Here is an 18,088-nt window from a genome sequence, read left to right as displayed (position 1 = left end):
TATAGTGAATGCAGGATCCTGGGGAGACCAGATATAGTGAATGCATGATCCTGGGGAGACCAGATATAGTGAATGCATGATCCTGGGGAGACCAGATATAGTGAATGCAGGGTCCTGAGGAGACCAGATATAGTGAATGCAGGATCCTGAGGAGACCAGATATAGTGAATGCAGGATCCTGGGGAGACCAGATATAGTGAATGCAGGGTTCTGAGGAGACCAGATATAGTGAATGCAGGCTCTTGGGGAGACCAGATATAGTGAATGCAGGATCCTGGGGAGACCAGATATAGTGAATGCAGGATCCTGGGGAGACCAGATATAGTGAATGCAGGATCCTGGGGAGTCCAGATATAGTGAATGCAGGGTCCTGGGGAGTCCAGATATAGTGAATGCAGGCTCCTGGGGAGACCAGATATAGTGAATGCAGGGTCCTGAGGAGACCAGATATAGTGAATGCAGGCTCCTGGGGAGACCAGATATAGTGAATGCAGGCTCCTGGGGAGACCAGATATAGTGAATGCAGGGTCCTGAGGAGACCAGATATAGTGAATGCAGGGTCCTGGGGAGACCAGATATAGTGAATGCAGGCTCCTGGGGAGACCAGATATAGTGAATGCAGGCTCCTGGGGAGACCAGATATAGTGAATGCAGGCTCCTGGGGAGACCAGATATAGTGAATGCAGGCTCCTGGGGAGACCAGATATAGTGAATGTAGGATCCTGGGGAGTCCAGATATAGTGAATGCAGGGTCCTGAGGAGACCAGATATAGTGAATGCAGGGTCCTGAGGAGACCAGATATAGTGAATGCAGGCTCCTGGGGAGACCAGATATAGTGAATGCAGGCTCCTGGGGAGACCAGATATAGTGAATGGTGGGAGGTGGAGCGCAAAGAGCTGTGGAGTAATAGTACTATCATTTTAGCTATGGCGTGTGATATTCCATAATGAGGACTGATTTTCCACTGCTGGTCACTCTGCAATGCTTTTTTTAATCTTTTGCATCTTTATAGTAAAATTGAACTTTGATATTTTAAACATGCCTATTTAAATCATTTAGAGGTCATTGCAGTCTTAAAATCATTTTGGTAGTGGCAGAAATTCCATGGAAAGGGCAGCTCTACAGCCAAACAGTAGGAAATCCGGATGGGCTGCAGGGTCATTTCAAACAGATTCCGTTTTCACTTTTTTGGAAGGAAGACAGGACCCATATTCCCTTAGGTATGAACATCAGCATGGGATGTAGAGTAATTCTGAGGACACTTTCCTTGACATAACCGGCCCTGTGCTAACCACTTCCATACCGGGCACTTATACACCTTCCCGCCCAGACCAATTGTCAGCTTTCAGCGCTGTTGCACTTTGAATGACAATTGCGCGGTCATGCTACACTGTACCCAAACTAAATTTTTATCATTTTGTACCCAGAAATAGAGCTTTCTTTTGGTGGTATTTGATCACCTCTGGGATATTTATTTTCTGTAAAAAAAATAAAAAAATGACCGAAAATTTAGAAAAAAATACGTTTTTTTTTGTTTCTGTTATAAAACATTGTAAATAAGTAAGTTTTCTCCTTCACTGATGGTACTGCACTGACGGGCACTGATAAGGCGGCACTGATGGGCACTGATGAGGTGGCACTGATGTGGTGGCATTGATGGGCACTAATATGTGGCACTGATGGGCGGCACGGATGGGCACTGATAGGCGGCATGGATAGGCGGCATGGATGGGCTTGGATAGGCGGCACGGATGGGCATGGATAGGTGGCACAGATGGGCACAGATAGGTGGCACGGCTGGGCACGGATAGGCGGCACAGCTGGGCACGGATAGGCGGCACGGATGGGCACGGATAGGCGGCACGGATGGGCACTGATAGGCGGCATGGATGGGCACTGATAGGTGGCACGGATGGGAATAGATGGGCACTATTGTATGTGTTGTACTAATGGATGCCAATCAGTGCCAAACAATGCCTGACAATCAGTGATGCCCATTGTGGGCACTGATTGGCATCCATTGCGGCACTGATTGGCATCCATTTTTTGTGTCCTCATCCCTGGTGGTCTAGGGTGGCATACCTTTTTTTTTAAATCCCTGGTGGTCTAGTGGGCATCCCTGGTGGTCCAGTGGGCATCCTTGGGGGGGGGCTGTGCTGATAATCGATCAGCACAAACCCCCCCCCCCTGTCACAGGAGCAGCCGATCGGCTCTCCTTTACTTGCGTCTGACAGACGCGAGTGAGGAAAAGCCGATTACCGGCTTTTCCTGTTTACATCGTGATCAGCTGTGATTGGACACGGCTGATCACGTGGTAAAGATTCTCCGTGAGAGACTCTTTACCTTGATCAGTGTTGCGGGGTGTCAGACTGACACCCTGCAACAACGATCGCCGCGATGCGCGCCCCCGGGGGCGCGCAGCGGCTCAGAATCCTGAAGACGTCATATGACGCCCAGTCAGCATTCTACAACCACTTTGCCAACGTCAATATGTCATTGGCGGGCGGCAAGTAGTTAATGATACATGTAGGACATCTGACGGGTGAAATGGTTGCGGATTCTAGTAGAACTCCCATGCCCTGTACACACGATCGGATATCTGATGGAATCTAATCCGATGGATTATTTCATTGGATTTCCGATGAAGCTGACTTTCATCAGTCTTGCCTACACACCATCAGTCAAAAATCCCTGTACACACGATCAGTCCATCCGATGAAAATGGACTGAAGGCTGAAGTCTGATGGTCTGATGGTCTGATGTGCCTACACACCATCAGTTCAAAATCCGATTGAGTCCAACGCGGTGACGTGAAACACTACGACGTGCTGAGAAAAATGAAGTTCAATGCTTCCGAGCATGCGTCAACTTGATTCTGAGCATGAGTGGATTCGTGACCTTTGGATTTCCCCACAGACGATAGTTTTTTTTCTGTCGGTTTTTTAACCATAAGAAAAATTTAAAACAGGTTCTATTTTTTTTCACCAATGTGAAAAAAACGATGGGGCCCACACAAGATGAAAACAGTCCATCGGTCCGTTTTCCTCAGACTAACCAATCGTGTGTACAGGGCATCAGGGGACGGCAGGAAAAAGAGACACAAGTCATATTTGCAAACTTGCTTGATTTGCCTATGAAGCAGCAAACAACAGTGCTTCTGGTGAGTGATCACCACTTTATAGGACAGAGATTCCTAATTGCTGTATGAGTCAGAAAGAAATGGACTGAAAAGTAACTTTCTAGGTTAATGTATTTCCTGCCTCCCGGCTGTGCCAGTAAATGATTATTTGTTGATTATTAGCAGAGATGACGAGTAGAATAAAGCAGAGGAGGAACAATCCTCTAAGAGGCAAATGTAATAACCCCAGCGGCACTAATGGTTTTTCCTGTATTCAGTGGAGCATTTCACAGTTAAGGTTACATTAAAGAAGTACTCTAGCCTACACCGGAGTTTCAAGAGAAGTTTCTGAAGACAGAACTATTTAGGTCTAATAGGACTGTTATTGGAAATCCAGATTTACCTGGAGTGAATGTTTTATGTATATGCCTCCAAGGGTTTGGATAAATCTAGATAAGAAACTGAGTTTCTCTTGACATCAGCTTTCTTACATCGCCTATCCACATGATACCAGAATATAGACTATATAATAATATATAGAATTAAATGTGGCCATCATCTGCTTTTTTTTTTTTAAACAATTAGGAGAAAGTTTACCTTTTCTCCTAAACCTCATGGGTGGGATCTAGTGAGATGCCAAACCACTCCCCCCCCGAAATGGCCATGTTCCTTGGAAAATGTCTTGCTTGGAATAAATAAATAATGCAACACTGCCCAGATAGGAGGCCAAACTCTACCGTAAACTTAGACTATTACCCAATCTAATTGAATATGGCTGCCATCTCTCTTTTTTTTTTATTGGATTAAAAGAAAGATGGATTTTTACTCTTCTCCTAGACCTCGTGGGTGGGATCTCTGCAGTACCACTCCCTCAAAAATTACCATGTTCCTTGGAGTATAAAATTAATGCGGAACTGCCCAGATTAGATGGTCCAACAGTCGGAGCTGGGGAATACCTCCCCTGCGGGTTTTAGGACAGTGATAAAAACTCAACAATGATTCAAAACTTGCCTAATTCCACCCACAACTTCCCCAGGCCAAACTCTACTGTAAACTTAGACTATTTCACACACCGCAAGTACCCTATTACCCAATCTAATTGAATATGGCTGCCATCTCTATTTTTTATTGTATTAAAAGAAAAATTGATTTGTACCCTTCTCCTAGACCCCGTGGGTGGGATCTCAGCAGTTAGATGCCAAACCACTCCCCCAAAAATGGCCATGTTCCTTGGATTATAAAATGAATGCAGCGCTGCCCATATAGGATGGTACAACAGTCAGAGCTGGGGAATACCTCCCCTGTGGGTTTTAGGACAGTGACAAAAATTCAACAATAATTCAAACCTTGCCTGATTCCACCCACAACTTCCGCAGACTTCCACAGACCAAACTCCACCGTAAACTTAGACTATTTCACACACCGCAAGTACCCTATTACCCAATCCAATTGGATATGGCTGCCATCTCTATTTTTTATTGTATTAAAAGAAAAATGGATTTGTACCCTTCTCCTAGACCCCGTGGGTGGGATCTCAGCAGTGAGATGCCAAACCACTCCCCCAAAAATGGCCATGTTCCTTGGAGTATAAAATTAATGTGGCACTGCCCATATAGGATGGTACAACAGTCAGAGCTGGGGATTACCTCCCCTGCGGGTTTTAGGACAGTGATAAAAACTTAACAATGATTCAAACCTTGCCTAACTTCCCCAGTTGTGGGTGGAATTAGTTGAATTAGTTGAATATCTCTCTTTTTTTTTTTTATTGGATTAAAAGAAAGATGGATTTTTACTCTTCTCCTAGACTTTGTGGGTGGGATCTCAGTAGTGAGATGCCAAACCAAACCACTCCCCCGAGGATGGCCATATTCCTTAGAATATATAATGAATATAGCACTGCCCAGATAGCATGGTCCAACAACCACAGCTGGGGAAGACTCCCCTGAGGGTTGTAGGACAGTTTAGAAACTCAGCAATGAGTCAAATCTTGCCTGACTCTGAGCAAAAAGCCACAGACTTAACACTACTGTAAATATAGATTATTTTAAACACCCCCCCCCCAGGCATCCTATAACCTAATCTAATAGAATGTGGCTATCATCTACCCTTTTTTTTTTTTATTCATAAAGAGAAAGATTGAGTTTTACACCTCTCCTAGACCTCGTGGGTGGGATCTCAGTAGTAAGATGCCAAACTATTCTTCTTGTAGGTGGGATCTTAGTAATGAGATGCCAAACCACTGCGTCACGACTTGCCATATTGCTTGGAATATAAATGGAATACAGTAAAGTCCAGCTACCATGGTCCAACAGCCAGAGCTGGGTGAAGCCTCCCCTGTGGGTTCTAGGACAGGGTTAAAAACTCAGCAATGGGTCAGGCCTTGCCTCATCTCCACCCACAACTCTCCAGACTAAACCCTACTGTAAATATAGGTTATTCTACACCCTTGAGGTATCCTAGCATGTTTCTCCGAAAATAAGAACTACCCCGAAAATATTTTCCAGGAGGGTTGCAATATAAGCCTTCCCCCCAAATATAAGCCCTAGTTTCAAATGCTTGTAAAATCCTATAATCCACTCTATTACGTTAGTACATTAGTACAATGTGTGTGTTTCTGTAATATAATTGCGGGAAAAGAGAGCTCCGGCGGGTCACAGAAGCGCAGAGCGGCGCTATAACGAAGGTATTTGGCACAATTATATTACAGAAAAACACACATTGTACATTATATACTACTATATTAGAGTGGATTATAGGATTTTACAAGCATTTTAACTCAGTTTACACTGGGGATTCCTGACAGGCAGAGAGGGGGAGAGAAGACAGCACATTACATCATAAGACCTACCCTGAAAATAAACCCTACTGTGTCTTTTGGAGCTAAAATTAATATAAGACCCAGGCTTATTTTCGGGGAAACACGGTATCACCTAACCCAATTGAATGTGGCCCTCATCTAGCATTTTTATTATTAAAGCGGAGCTCCGCCATTAAAAAATATTAAAAGCCAGCAGCTACAAATACTGCAGCTGCTGACTTTTGATATATGGACACTTACCTGTCCAGCGACGTCTGCAGCAGTCTATCTGCTGCCCCTACCGCCATCCTCGGTGAGGGAACCAGGAAGTGAAGCGTTCCGGCTTCACTGCCCGATTCCCTACGGCGAATGCACAAGCCGCGCTGCGCCGTCCTCACTGGTCCCTGTTTTGTTCTGGGAGCCGAGTGTTTCCCAGAACACAACGGGCGGGTGCGGGAAGTGACAAACTACCCACAGAATACCCGCAGAAGGACTCCCCGAGGTGGGTGCAAATACCTGTCTTAGACAGGTATCTGCACCCCTCTCCCCCTGAAAGGTGTCAAATGTGACACCCGAGGGGGGTCCCGATGAGCGGAAGTTCCACTTTAGGGTGGAGCTCCGCTTAAAGAGAAAGATAGATTTTTACACCTTTCCTAGACCTCGTGGGTGGGATCTCAGCTGTGAGATGCCAATCCACTCCCCCAAGGATATCCATATTCCTTGGAATATATAAAGAATGCAGCAATGCATAGCCAGACAGCCAAAACTAAGGGAGACCTGCCATGTGGGTTCCAGGACAGTGCTAAAAACCTTGCCTGACTCTCACCAAAATGTAATCCAATAGACAAATGTGTCTGACTTCCCTTTGAACTTCTATTGTTACAGATCAATAATTACAATTTTGACTTATTTTTGCAACAGTTACTAGTAAATCATTTTTGATAAGACTTTCACAGCTTTACTTATTATTATGTGTTTTGATTACTGTGGTTCATATGAAGATATGTAATTGTATATGGCCATCTGTACATAGGGGAATGTGGTTAGAATTGCTGAATAATGACTACTGTGAAAAGCAAGAGAATCTGTTGGCTCCGTCCAGATCCATTGATTTATTGCAATCACTGTGCAGTAGTCGACTGTGATTTCACTTTGAGGCTTTCACATCTTACTGCGATATATGATAGCCTGATGCTTGATGACAAGGGCTGGTCAACAAAGTAGTCGCACGACTATTTTCAAGTGGCCGTTGATGGCAAGTTACACGACTCTTCCATTCCTTACTTTGGCTTGGATCGTGTGTTATATTACTATACTAACAGTCTACTTGTAGCTCCAAGTAGAACTTCCCATGCAAACACTCCATGTTTATTTGCCATTTGTGCTAGATTGCTAGACGTTTGTTTTAGTACAATGCTAAACCTTGAAAACCCCAAGGTCTATCAACAGACAGATAACAATAAGTCACTCTTAAGCCCTGTACACACGATCGGTTCATCCGATGAAAACTGTCTGATGGACCGTTGTCATAGGTTAACCGATGAAGCTGACTGATGGTCAGTCGTGCCTACACACCATCAGTTAAATAAAACGATCGTGTCAGAACGCAGTGACGTAAAACACAACAACGTGCTGAAAAAAACGAAGTTCAATGCTTCCAAGCATGTGTCGACTTGATTCTGAGCATGCATGGATTTTTAACCGATGGACGTGCCTACAAACAATCGTTTTTTTTTCTATCGGTTAGGTATCCATCGGTTGAATTTAAAACAAGATTGCTTTTTTTTAACCGATGGATAAATAACCGATGGGGCCCACACACGATCGGTTTGGACCGATGAAAACGGTCCATTCTCATCGGTTTAACCGACCGTGTGTACGCGGCCATAGAGATCAAGGACAATGGGAAAACCCTATCATCTGAGCATTCAGAGCAGCCTTTCTCAACTAGGGTTCCGTTCAACATCCTATGCCCAGGGTTGATCCAGAGGGAGGCAACAAAAACAAAACCCTACAGGATTTTATAGAGTTCCCCAAGACCAAAAATGTATTTTATGGGTTCCTCTATTTTTAAAAGTTTGAGAAAGGCTGACTAAAAAATTCAAGGGGTATGAATACATTTTTAAGGCACTGTATATATATAGATATATATGTCTATATACAGTATATATAAACATATATAAATCTATATACATACCGTATTTTCTGGCGTATAAGACGACTTTCTAACCCCTTAAAATCTTCTTAAAAGTCGGGGGTCGTCTTATACGCCAGTAACCTAACCTTACCTTATCCTAAGACATGCAGAATCGCGGCCGTACATTTTTTCAAAAGCCGCACCTCCTACGTCTTCTGTTCCGCGATAGGCGGAACACTCAGCTTCCCAGGAGGCACTGTGTTCAGTGTTCGCCTATCACGGAGGCCCTCTCGTCCTGTGTTTAGTGTCCGCCTATCACGGAGGCCCTCTCGTTCTGTGTTTAGTGTCCGCCTATCACGGAGGCCCTCTCGTCCTCGGACGAGAGGGCCTCCGTGATAGGCGAACACTGAACACAGTGCCTCCTGGGAAGCTGAGTGTTCCGCCTATCACGGAACAAAAGACGTAGGAGGCGCGGCTTTTGAAAAAACGTACGGCCACGATTCTGCATGTCTTAGGATAAGGTAAGGGCTTTAGATATACTTTACCGAACAGTGGAATGCATGTACTATAAATAAAAAATATATCCAGTGCCGGTGCAGTGTTATATCTCACATTCAGTAAACCTCTTCACGTCCTTCTTTTATTTAGTTTATAACTAATATAGAAACCAGGCTTGTAGGAGGCATCACTGTACAGTAAACTGTTGGCTAATATCATCTTACATACAGCATAAATGAGCCTCTGCATGGATTGCATAGACAAGTAAAGGTCATAAAGGCTGAGTCAGACTACAGGGGAGATGCCGATCTAAGCATTGCGAAGGCACATCTCTGTCACAAGGACTGAGTTCCCATTTCTGAAAAATATGGGGGTAAAACAAAAAAAATATATATATTTAAAAAAATTAAAACCACTAAGTATAGAAAATGTTGCTTGTTCTTCACCGACTGGACTACAAAATCCCACCCTATCGCCTCCAGCCACCCAGAGGGAATTTAAAGGGACATAAAGGAGTATGTTCTGTAGCCCGGCAGGGGAGAACTAGGTGGGCAGAAAACACTTCATTGGATTTCTGTGCAGCACAGACAGTGTTGTCGGCTGACCACAGGAAATGAGGAGCTCTCTGGATTTCTGGCTTGGTATGTGTCTACACCACTGTTGTCAAACACAAGGCCCGTGGGCCAAATCCGGCCCTCCAGGCCATTTCATGTGGCCCTTGCACCTCTCCTGCAGTCCTCCTCGAGACCCATACTTTCTGCTTTCAAGCAATGCATCCAGCTTCTTCCCAGCAGCAGCATAAGGAAAGGGGGGTGCACTGTGATGTAAGGGAGAGTGGGGGACTCAACTTATGATAATGAAGTGGCTCTTGACATCTAATGTAAGGGGAGGGAATGCGCTGGACATCTAATCTTACAGATACAACCGACCAGTGTTGCCAACCGTCCGTATTTTTACGGACAGTTTCGTAAAAACGGGCACTTTTTTCCCCCGTTCGTAAATGTCCGTGGTTGCGGAAATGTGCCAGTAAAAATAGCCGAGATCGGTTCGGCTTGGAACTGCGCATGGAGATTGGAGGCAGGGGGTGATTGGAGGCAGGGGGTGATGGTGGCTGCGGTGGCACCGCAGAGGAGGATGGAGGCAGGGGATGTTAGTGGCAGGGGGAGATTGGCGGTAGGGGGTGTTAGTGGCAGGGGGTGATTGGAGGCAGGGGGTGATTGGAGGCAGGGGGAGATTGGAGGCAGGGGGAGATTGGAGGCAGGGGGTGTTAGTGGCAGGGGGAGATTGGAGGCAGGGGGTGTTAGTGGCAGGGGGAGATTGGAGGCAGGGGGTATTAGTGGCATGGGGTGATTGGAGGCAGGGGGTGATTGGAGGCAGGGGGTGATTGGAGGCAGGAGGGTGTTAATGGCAGGGGGAGATTGGTGGCAGGGGGTGTTGGTGGCACCGCAGAGAGGGATGGTGGCACCGCAGAGGGTGGGAGATGGAGACAGGGGTTGTTGGTGGCACCGCAGAGGGGGATGGAGGCAGGGGGCCTGGGGGAGATTGGAGGCAGGGGGAGATTGTGGCACCGCAGAGGGGGGTAAAGGCAGGGGGTGTTGGTGGCAGAGGGGGATGGAGGCAGGGGGTGATGTGACTAAATAATTTGCCCTTATTATATCGAAAATAACAAAAATATGTTTTATTTACCTTAATATCTACCTTAAATCACATTGCTATTTGCCTAGCGTACTTGTTTGTAGCCTAAATACTGAAATTTGTAGTAACTTTTGTGAAATGCCAGTAAAAACGTGGCTGCGCCAGTAAATTTTGGGTGTCGTGACAGTAAATTTCAATCTGGTAGGTTGGCAACACTGCAACCGACCCTTTTGAGGGCAATCATAATGCTGATGCGGAGCACGATGAAATTGAGTTTGACACCCCTGTACTACACTCTATGAAAAGTGATACACATGGGGAAATGTGCATGTGTGGCACAGATGAATATATTTTTTTTTTTAAGAATGTACACTGGAAATCTTGTTAAAATTGCTCAAACTGCTTAAAAGTAGAACTAAATGTTTTTTTTTTTTTCATTCTGGATAGAATTTTTTCCTCCATGCCCCATGGGGAGATTTCCCTTCACTTCCTGTCCTATAGCCAAAGAAGGAAGTGAACAGAAATCCCTCCAAACTAAGGTTGTTACCAGAACTAGTTTCCCATTGGGAGATTTCCCCTCAACTTCTGTTCTGGTGACAACCCAAAATGTGGGATTTTCTTTCACTTTTAGTGATAATGGTCACCAGGACAAATAGAGAGGCTGAATCTCCCGGGGACACCAAGAACAATAAAACCCAGAATGGTGCTGTCCAAAAGTAAAAATAAAAGTTTTTCCTTTAGATACACTTTTTACATGTGCAGACAATATTAGAGATGAGACCAGCTGAATGAGATTTTAAATTAAATTCACATTTTTTCTTTCAGAAAATCGTTCTATTCTGGACACGCTTCTCTCGCCATGTACGCCATGCTGTATCTCTCGGTGAGTCTACGCACACCATGACCATGCAGAATCTCTTGTGACTCAGGTTACCTAATATTCTGGAAAAGAGGAAGTGTGATTGTGAGCTCAGTGCCGTATATTGACAGTAATTCTTTGCAAGACAAATTCTGGGTTATGATGGTTTAGGGTTTTCTGCAGCTCCACAGCCACCAGCACCTTCTAATAGATGAGGACAGAAAGACCACAAAATTCTTCCCGCTTCTCATTATACGGCCCGACAACCTCAACAACCTCAAGTGAAAGGCAAAATGTTATGTATTATAATAATAATAATATATATACATTATTATTATACATAAAAGTTTGGCTTTCACAGACTCTTATTTTTCCAACATTCAATATTTGTGTGTATGTATATATATATATATATATATATATATATATATATATATATATATATACTGTCGGGGATCAGGCGGTAAATTAAATGCTTCCCAGACTGCAGAGAATTGGACAATGTTGGAGTTTATTGATGTAATGGGAGACTCTGCTGGGCACATATGTTTTTAAGGGGGTTCTGCTGGGCACACATGGATATAAAGGGGGGACTCTACTGGGCACACTTGAATGTAAGGGGGGGGAGTCTGCTGGGCACATATGGCTGAAAGGGGGACTCTGCTGGGCACATATGGATGTGAGGGGGGACTCTGCTGGGCACACATGGATGTAAGTGGGACTCTGCTGGGCACATATAGATGTTAGGGGGGACTCTGCTGGGCACATATGTATGTAAGGGGGGGACTCTGCTGGGCACATATGGATGTGAGGGGGGACTCTGCTGGGCACATATGGATGTAAGGGAGCTCTAAAAAGCTTGGAGACTCCTGCTCTGGATCACCTGTGGGTATAGGATTTTTTAAATCCTTTTCTACGGAGTATCGATCTATGTTTATTCCAAGCATGCTTAGATTCACTTACTGTTTCCTTAGGGTTGACTCACTACCTTTGTCGGAAGTATATTCCAAGCATCGTTTTGAGGCCACACAGGACCTCTTCGTCAGGCAAGTAACTTGCCTGACGAAGAGGTCCTGCGTGGCCTCAAAACATTGCACTTTTTTGTAATGCCTTATTTGTATTACATTTTTGGACGCTGTCTGCGATCCGTGGTGTGCTGGCGAATATTTTATAACTGTTTGATGGTTCCAGTGCCCAGCTGGGGATCGTTTCAGCACCCACTCTCTTTCTACGAGCCATTAATCCAGGTCTGTGTGTGATTGGAATATTGACTAGATTGTTCCAAGCATCAACTACTCTTTCGGTAAAAGAACACTTTGGTGGGGATTTACTAAAACTGTAGAGTACAAAATCGGGTGCAGCTCTGCATAGAAACCAATCATGTTCCATTTTTTTTTCTCAAAGCTTAATTGAACAAGCTTAAGATAGAAGCTGATTGGCTACCATTCCCAGCTGCACCATATTTCGCACTCTCCAATTTTAGTAAATCAGCCCCTTTGTGTGGTTAATTTTGAACTTTTATCCTGTAGTTTGAGGTCATGTCCCCAATGTTGACACTCTGCACTGACTAAGCCAAAGTGACTCACAAACCTGGTGTCTGTAATTCTGTGACTCCGATATCTTGTTCAGGATATTTTGCAACATGTTTAAGACACCAGGAGCTTTCGGTTTACCTGAGAAATCTGCATTGCATTGTATCGTATGGTGCAATGTCAGTACAGGCTGATTTATCTCCTTGCCACTGTCCCTTTAAGTGGACCGTTCCCACTGAGGTCCGGTAGGAGGGGCTCCTAAATAAAAGTCATTGTAATTGGCTGCACAGTGATGACTTCATCAGCAGCTGCCCTACCAGCTCCCGATCATTGTTAGTTGACCACAGTGCAGTTGGTGACGCCACAGGAAGGTGGTCAATAGGAGTACAAAGTGCAGTAATCCATAGGAACCAATCAGCGTTCACCTTTCTCTGGCTAGACTGCATTAGATAGAAATGTAATTGGTTTACCAAAAGTAATTCCTTTTTGTCGTCCATACTGAATGATAGTTACTCATACCATGTGTCTTCTCCAGTTTTATCTGCAGGTGCGGATGGCGTGGAGCGGGGCCCGTCTCTTGCGCCCCCTTGTTCAGTTCGTATTGATCCTTGTAGCTTTATATATCGGATTCACCCGCATATCGGACCACAGGCACCACCCAACTGACGTGGCTGTTGGCTACCTGCAGGGAGCACTGGTGGCTTACTGGGTGGTAAGTTGGAAATAAGTTGACCAGATAACGAACCTTCACCTGTCTCTCTATGTCAGAGTCTATTGAGTGGATATCGGCTAAATTTACAAACAAATAAAATAAAAAAAAAAGGATTTACAATCTAAATACAAGTTTTGTGGCCCATACACACCTTTGGGCTGAGGTAATTAGCAGAAAAGGGCAAGTTTTATGGCACCTTTACAGAAGAGCCATGACGTGGTGCCATTCATGTTGACTGGAACACCTATGCATTACAGTAATGGGCAACATGGCTTGCGTTGTAGTGCACTGCATTCAAATAATAGGGTCAGGTGCATTTTTTTAGTGCATTAAAATGAATTAAAAAATGTAATTAAAGTGGAGTTCCACCCATAAATATAACATTACATCAGTAGTTTTAAAAAAAATTCATTAGTCCTTTAAGAAAAAAAAATGTTTTTAGTTGCCTTCAAAGTGTTGTTGCTAGGCAGAATAGTTAAACTTCCCTCTTCCTGCACCTAGGTGCTTAATGCTTCCTAACCTACACCGCACAGACTCCTGGGAATGTAGTGGGTGTAACTTTCCAGGAGTCTGTGCACTCCCCAGTCTCGAAGAATCATGTGACTTGGACAGTACAGGTGCTGAAACCTGATCTGAAACCTACTACACTGCTTGTGTAGCACTGAGCATGTGCGAGATCTGCAAGACTGAAATCCAGGAAGTCATACAGTCTGGCTTCATGATGCCCACACTTAAGATGGCCCCAGTCAATTTCTATTTTTTAAAGTGTCTAAATGCTGTAACAACCTAACAAAACGGACCTTAGTTTACAGACTAACTTTACTAGAATACATTAAGCTTGTGTATTACAGGGGTATTTATATTTAAAAAGTGAAATTGTGGCCGGAACTCCGCTTTAAAAATGTAATTATAAATTAAATTAAACATTATTAATAAAATGAATTAACATTCATTAGGTGCAAAATTAATGGGCTATCTTTATGTGCCATAATGAACTGCATTGACATGCATGAACATGCATTAACAGCGATACGGAAATCAACCTCTGCTCACGACGGCCAGTTTTGGGTTTTGAAAGTTTTTTTTAGAAGAGGAGTTATTAGTATTAGTAATACTATGTAATGTACTAATGTACTCTTATGTACTAATACTATTAGTACACATACATATCACATTACAGTAGTTACACATTTTCCTGAAACCACAATCACAGTTATCCTACTTCAATTTTTTTTGGCTCACTGCTCCCGAAAACGATTGTTGATTTGCCCTTACTAACTGTTTGGAAATCGAATGAACATCCTAAAAATGAAGGTTTTCAAACAAAATTTTACTGGTATATGGCTAGCTTTACTGCCTTCCTATAGACAAGACCTTCCAAGGACATTGTTGTAATACGTCGTTCTAAGAACAAAAGCTATTCTTGCAAGAAAATCTGGTATTACTGGGGTAGATTCAGGTACCGCTGCGCACTCCTTTCGGAGGCGCAGCGTCCCGTTTTTGCCCTGCGCCCCCCGCAAATTATTTGCGCTACGCTTCATTCACAAAGCAGTAGCCACGTAATTTGCGTGGGCACTCCTCAAAAATGCCCGGCGTAAGGGCGCGTAATTTAAATGATCCCGTAGGGGGCGTGGATCATTTAAATTAGGCGCGTTCCCACGCCGAACGTAGTGCGCATGCTCTGCCGGGAAACTTTCCCGACGTGCATTGCGGCAAATGACGTCGCAAGGACGTCATTTGCTTCAAAGTGAACGTGAATGGCGTCCAGCGCCATTCACGATTCACTTACGCAAACGACGTAAAATTTAAAGTTCGCGACGCGGGAACGACGGGTATACGTAGCATTGGCTGCCCCTGCTATTAGCAGGAGCAGCCTTACGCGAAACCCGACGTCTGCAAACGACGTAAACTGCGTACGCAGGGCTCGCGTAGGGTTGTGAATCGGCGTTAGTATGCAATTTGCTGACCACAACGGGAACGCCCCCTAGCGGCCAATGTAAGAATGCAGCCTACGATATGACTGGCATAAGAGCCTTATGCTAGTCATATCTTAGGCTGCCGTCGGCGTAACGAGGTTCCTGAATCAGGAGCATTCGAAACGCCGGCGCAAGTAAGCAATTGCTTCTTGAATCCACCCCACTGTACATAAAGAACCTATCATTAGTATATTACACCTATACCGCCTAACATTAGCATATAAGCACCTAATATTGTCATTGAATCCTAACATTATTATATAAGCGCCTAATATTGTGATTTGAATCAAACGTTAGCATATAAGCAATTTATTTTCTGATTTAACCCCAACAGTAGCATATAAGCACCTAATATGATTTACTCCTAACATTCGCATACAATAATAAGAAGAAAATTATACAAAAATAAAAAAAAGTAAACGACAAGCTACAAAATAAAAAAAAAGTGATAAAAAATTAAAAAAGAAAGAAACAAAAAATATTTGAACTAACCAGTTGCCATTCTCCGTTGATTTGGGGGGGGGGGGGGGGTGGTTCGGTTGGCAGGGAGGGGGTGCATTGTGGAAACTGGCCTTGGGGCGGCAGGGAGAGCAACAAATCCGGCCCTGTAAGCACCTACATGATGTAGTCCTAACGTTAGTTAATAAGCACCTAATATTGTTAATTAATCATTAGTAAAGCTGATAATATTGACATTTATTTTTTAAAGAAAATATGACCTTAAAGAATATAGAAGAGTTTATAGTTTTTTATGCCAAAATAATCGAACGTTTCTGGACAAAAACCAGGAGTGACAATACGTGCAACAGACAGATAAGTCGTTCCAGACAATTTTAGACCCGGTGAAATCTAAACATAGACGGGACCGTCCCCTCCCTGTCCCTTTGTCCAGGTTATTTCTGGAGAGTGGGAAATAGGAAATCTTATATAAATGAAGAATGGGTGGCTTCTCCTTCTTCTCCCTGCCGGGGGCCTGTGAACCGCGGGGGGAGGGGCTATCAGGAAACGTCTGTGTATCCTGTTTAATTCTGCACAGAGGATGTTCCCTGAGCCATGATGAGCCACACGGGGTTAGCTTGGAAAAGAGGTATCCTGGCTTTAAGGGGTTAAAGAAGAACTCTGTATATAATAGTTGTGTAAGCATACCAGGAGAAGATATACTGCTGCACAGGTTCTTCATGTAGAAAAGCGTATTGATCTGGCAATGTCGGCAGGTAAAAGGGTACTACATATGCGATGCACAGTATAGCAGCAGATACAAATGCATAAGAAACACCGATATTAGTACATCAAAATACAACATGCAAAAAAAAAAAAAAAAACAACAAGTAGCATGCCGTATTGAAACCGCGGTATAGAGGGGAGGTGGCAACATTTTATTTGATTCAGATTTTTTACCATAGAAAACAAAATTCATTCTTTTTTCAGGTCGTGTTTAGACTATGCATTCTGTTGATAAAAAAAAATAATTAGTATACACTTTACCAATTATTAAATGTCACAATTAGGTGCCTATATGCTAATGTTAGATTTTGGGATAATAAGGGACGGAAGGTGGAGATTACCTCACAACAACAATAAAAATAATACAGTTGAACCTCGGATTACGAGCATAATCCGTTCCAGGAGAATGCTCGTAATCCAAAGTACTCGCATATCAAAGCGAGTTTCCCCATAGAAGTCAATGGAAACGAAAATAATTTGTTCCGCTTTGACTTCAATGGGATGCAATACCGAATGCAGCCAGAGTTTGGGGGGCGCTAGAGAGCGCCAAAAAGGCCCGAGGACACTTTGGCTTGTTCCTGCGCCCCCGTACCTCAGGCCAAATGAGGTACTGCAGGCCAATGTTCGGCTTTTCTCGGCTCTTGCGCCCCGTACCTCAGGCCAAATGAGGTACTGCAGGCCTATTTTCGGCTCTGCTCGACTTCTGTGCCCCCATACCTCAGGACAAATGAGGTACTGCAGGCCTATTTAGCTTTAATTCCAGCCATCTTGCGAGTCAATACTCGCAAACAGAGTCAGAATTAAAAAAAAAAAGTTGCTTGCAAATCAAAATGCTCTCAAACCAAGTTACTCTTAAACCGAGGTTCCACTGTAATAATAACTATTGTGGTTATATTTTATATAGCTATATTATCATTATTTATTATTGTATTTATATTATTATTAGTATTATTATTATTACTATTATTATTATTATTATGACACATAGTTATAATTATCATTATTTATTATTGTATTTATATTACTGTATTATTATTAGTATTAGTATTATGACACATAGTTATAATTATCATTATTTATTATTGTGTTCATCAACATATTATTATTATTATTATTATTATTATTATTATTATTATTCTTATTATCATTAATAATATTTCTGCTGTTATTTTTAATTAAGATATAAAATGAATGTCCTCTTCTTGTCTTTAGGCTTTCCACATTTCCAGTTTGTTTCGGCGGTCTCGCTCTCAGACGGTCAGCGTCCCTCCGCGTCCCGACAGCCCAGAGACGTTCACAAACTGTTAAGTGCCAATTAAAATCGTCAAGAACCGTGGAAATCCTCGATGGGAGGATGGAGAAGACGGGACGGCTCTGCAGAACTGGACTGTGAGAGATCGCTGGGGGTACAATGGGGTTCAAACTGAAAATTTGAGCCCCCCCCCCCCCCCCATTAAGCTCAGTGGACAGAGAGACACATCTCAGTGTGACCCCCGAGACTCATATTCAAACATTTCAGAGCCAAGAGACATTTCTAGAAGCAGCTCCTTTTTCTGCATATGCATACAGGGATGGAGAGACTCTTTTTCTGCAGCTCCT

At 43.5% G+C, this 18,088-nt stretch overlaps 1 protein-coding gene across 1 annotated transcript in view; it reads left to right on the top strand.

Annotated features, from left to right (window-relative positions):
- Nucleotides 1-17,812, top strand: part of LOC120933440 (phospholipid phosphatase 3-like) — a 38,452-nt gene extending 20,640 nt beyond the window's left edge. Inside the window, exons 4-6 of the mRNA XM_040346657.1 lie at nt 11,012-11,069; nt 13,113-13,289; nt 17,702-17,812. Of these exons, the coding sequence (XP_040202591.1) occupies nt 11,012-11,069; nt 13,113-13,289; nt 17,702-17,797 (331 nt within the window). The 3' untranslated portion in view covers nt 17,798-17,812. The remainder of the gene's footprint in view (nt 1-11,011; nt 11,070-13,112; nt 13,290-17,701) is intronic.
- The last annotated feature ends 276 nt before the right edge of the window (nt 17,813-18,088 follow it).

This window comes from Rana temporaria, chromosome 3 (assembly GCF_905171775.1).
Source record: "Rana temporaria chromosome 3, aRanTem1.1, whole genome shotgun sequence".
NCBI lineage: Eukaryota > Metazoa > Chordata > Amphibia > Anura > Ranidae > Rana > Rana temporaria.
This window is presented reverse-complemented; position numbering and strand designations above follow the sequence as displayed.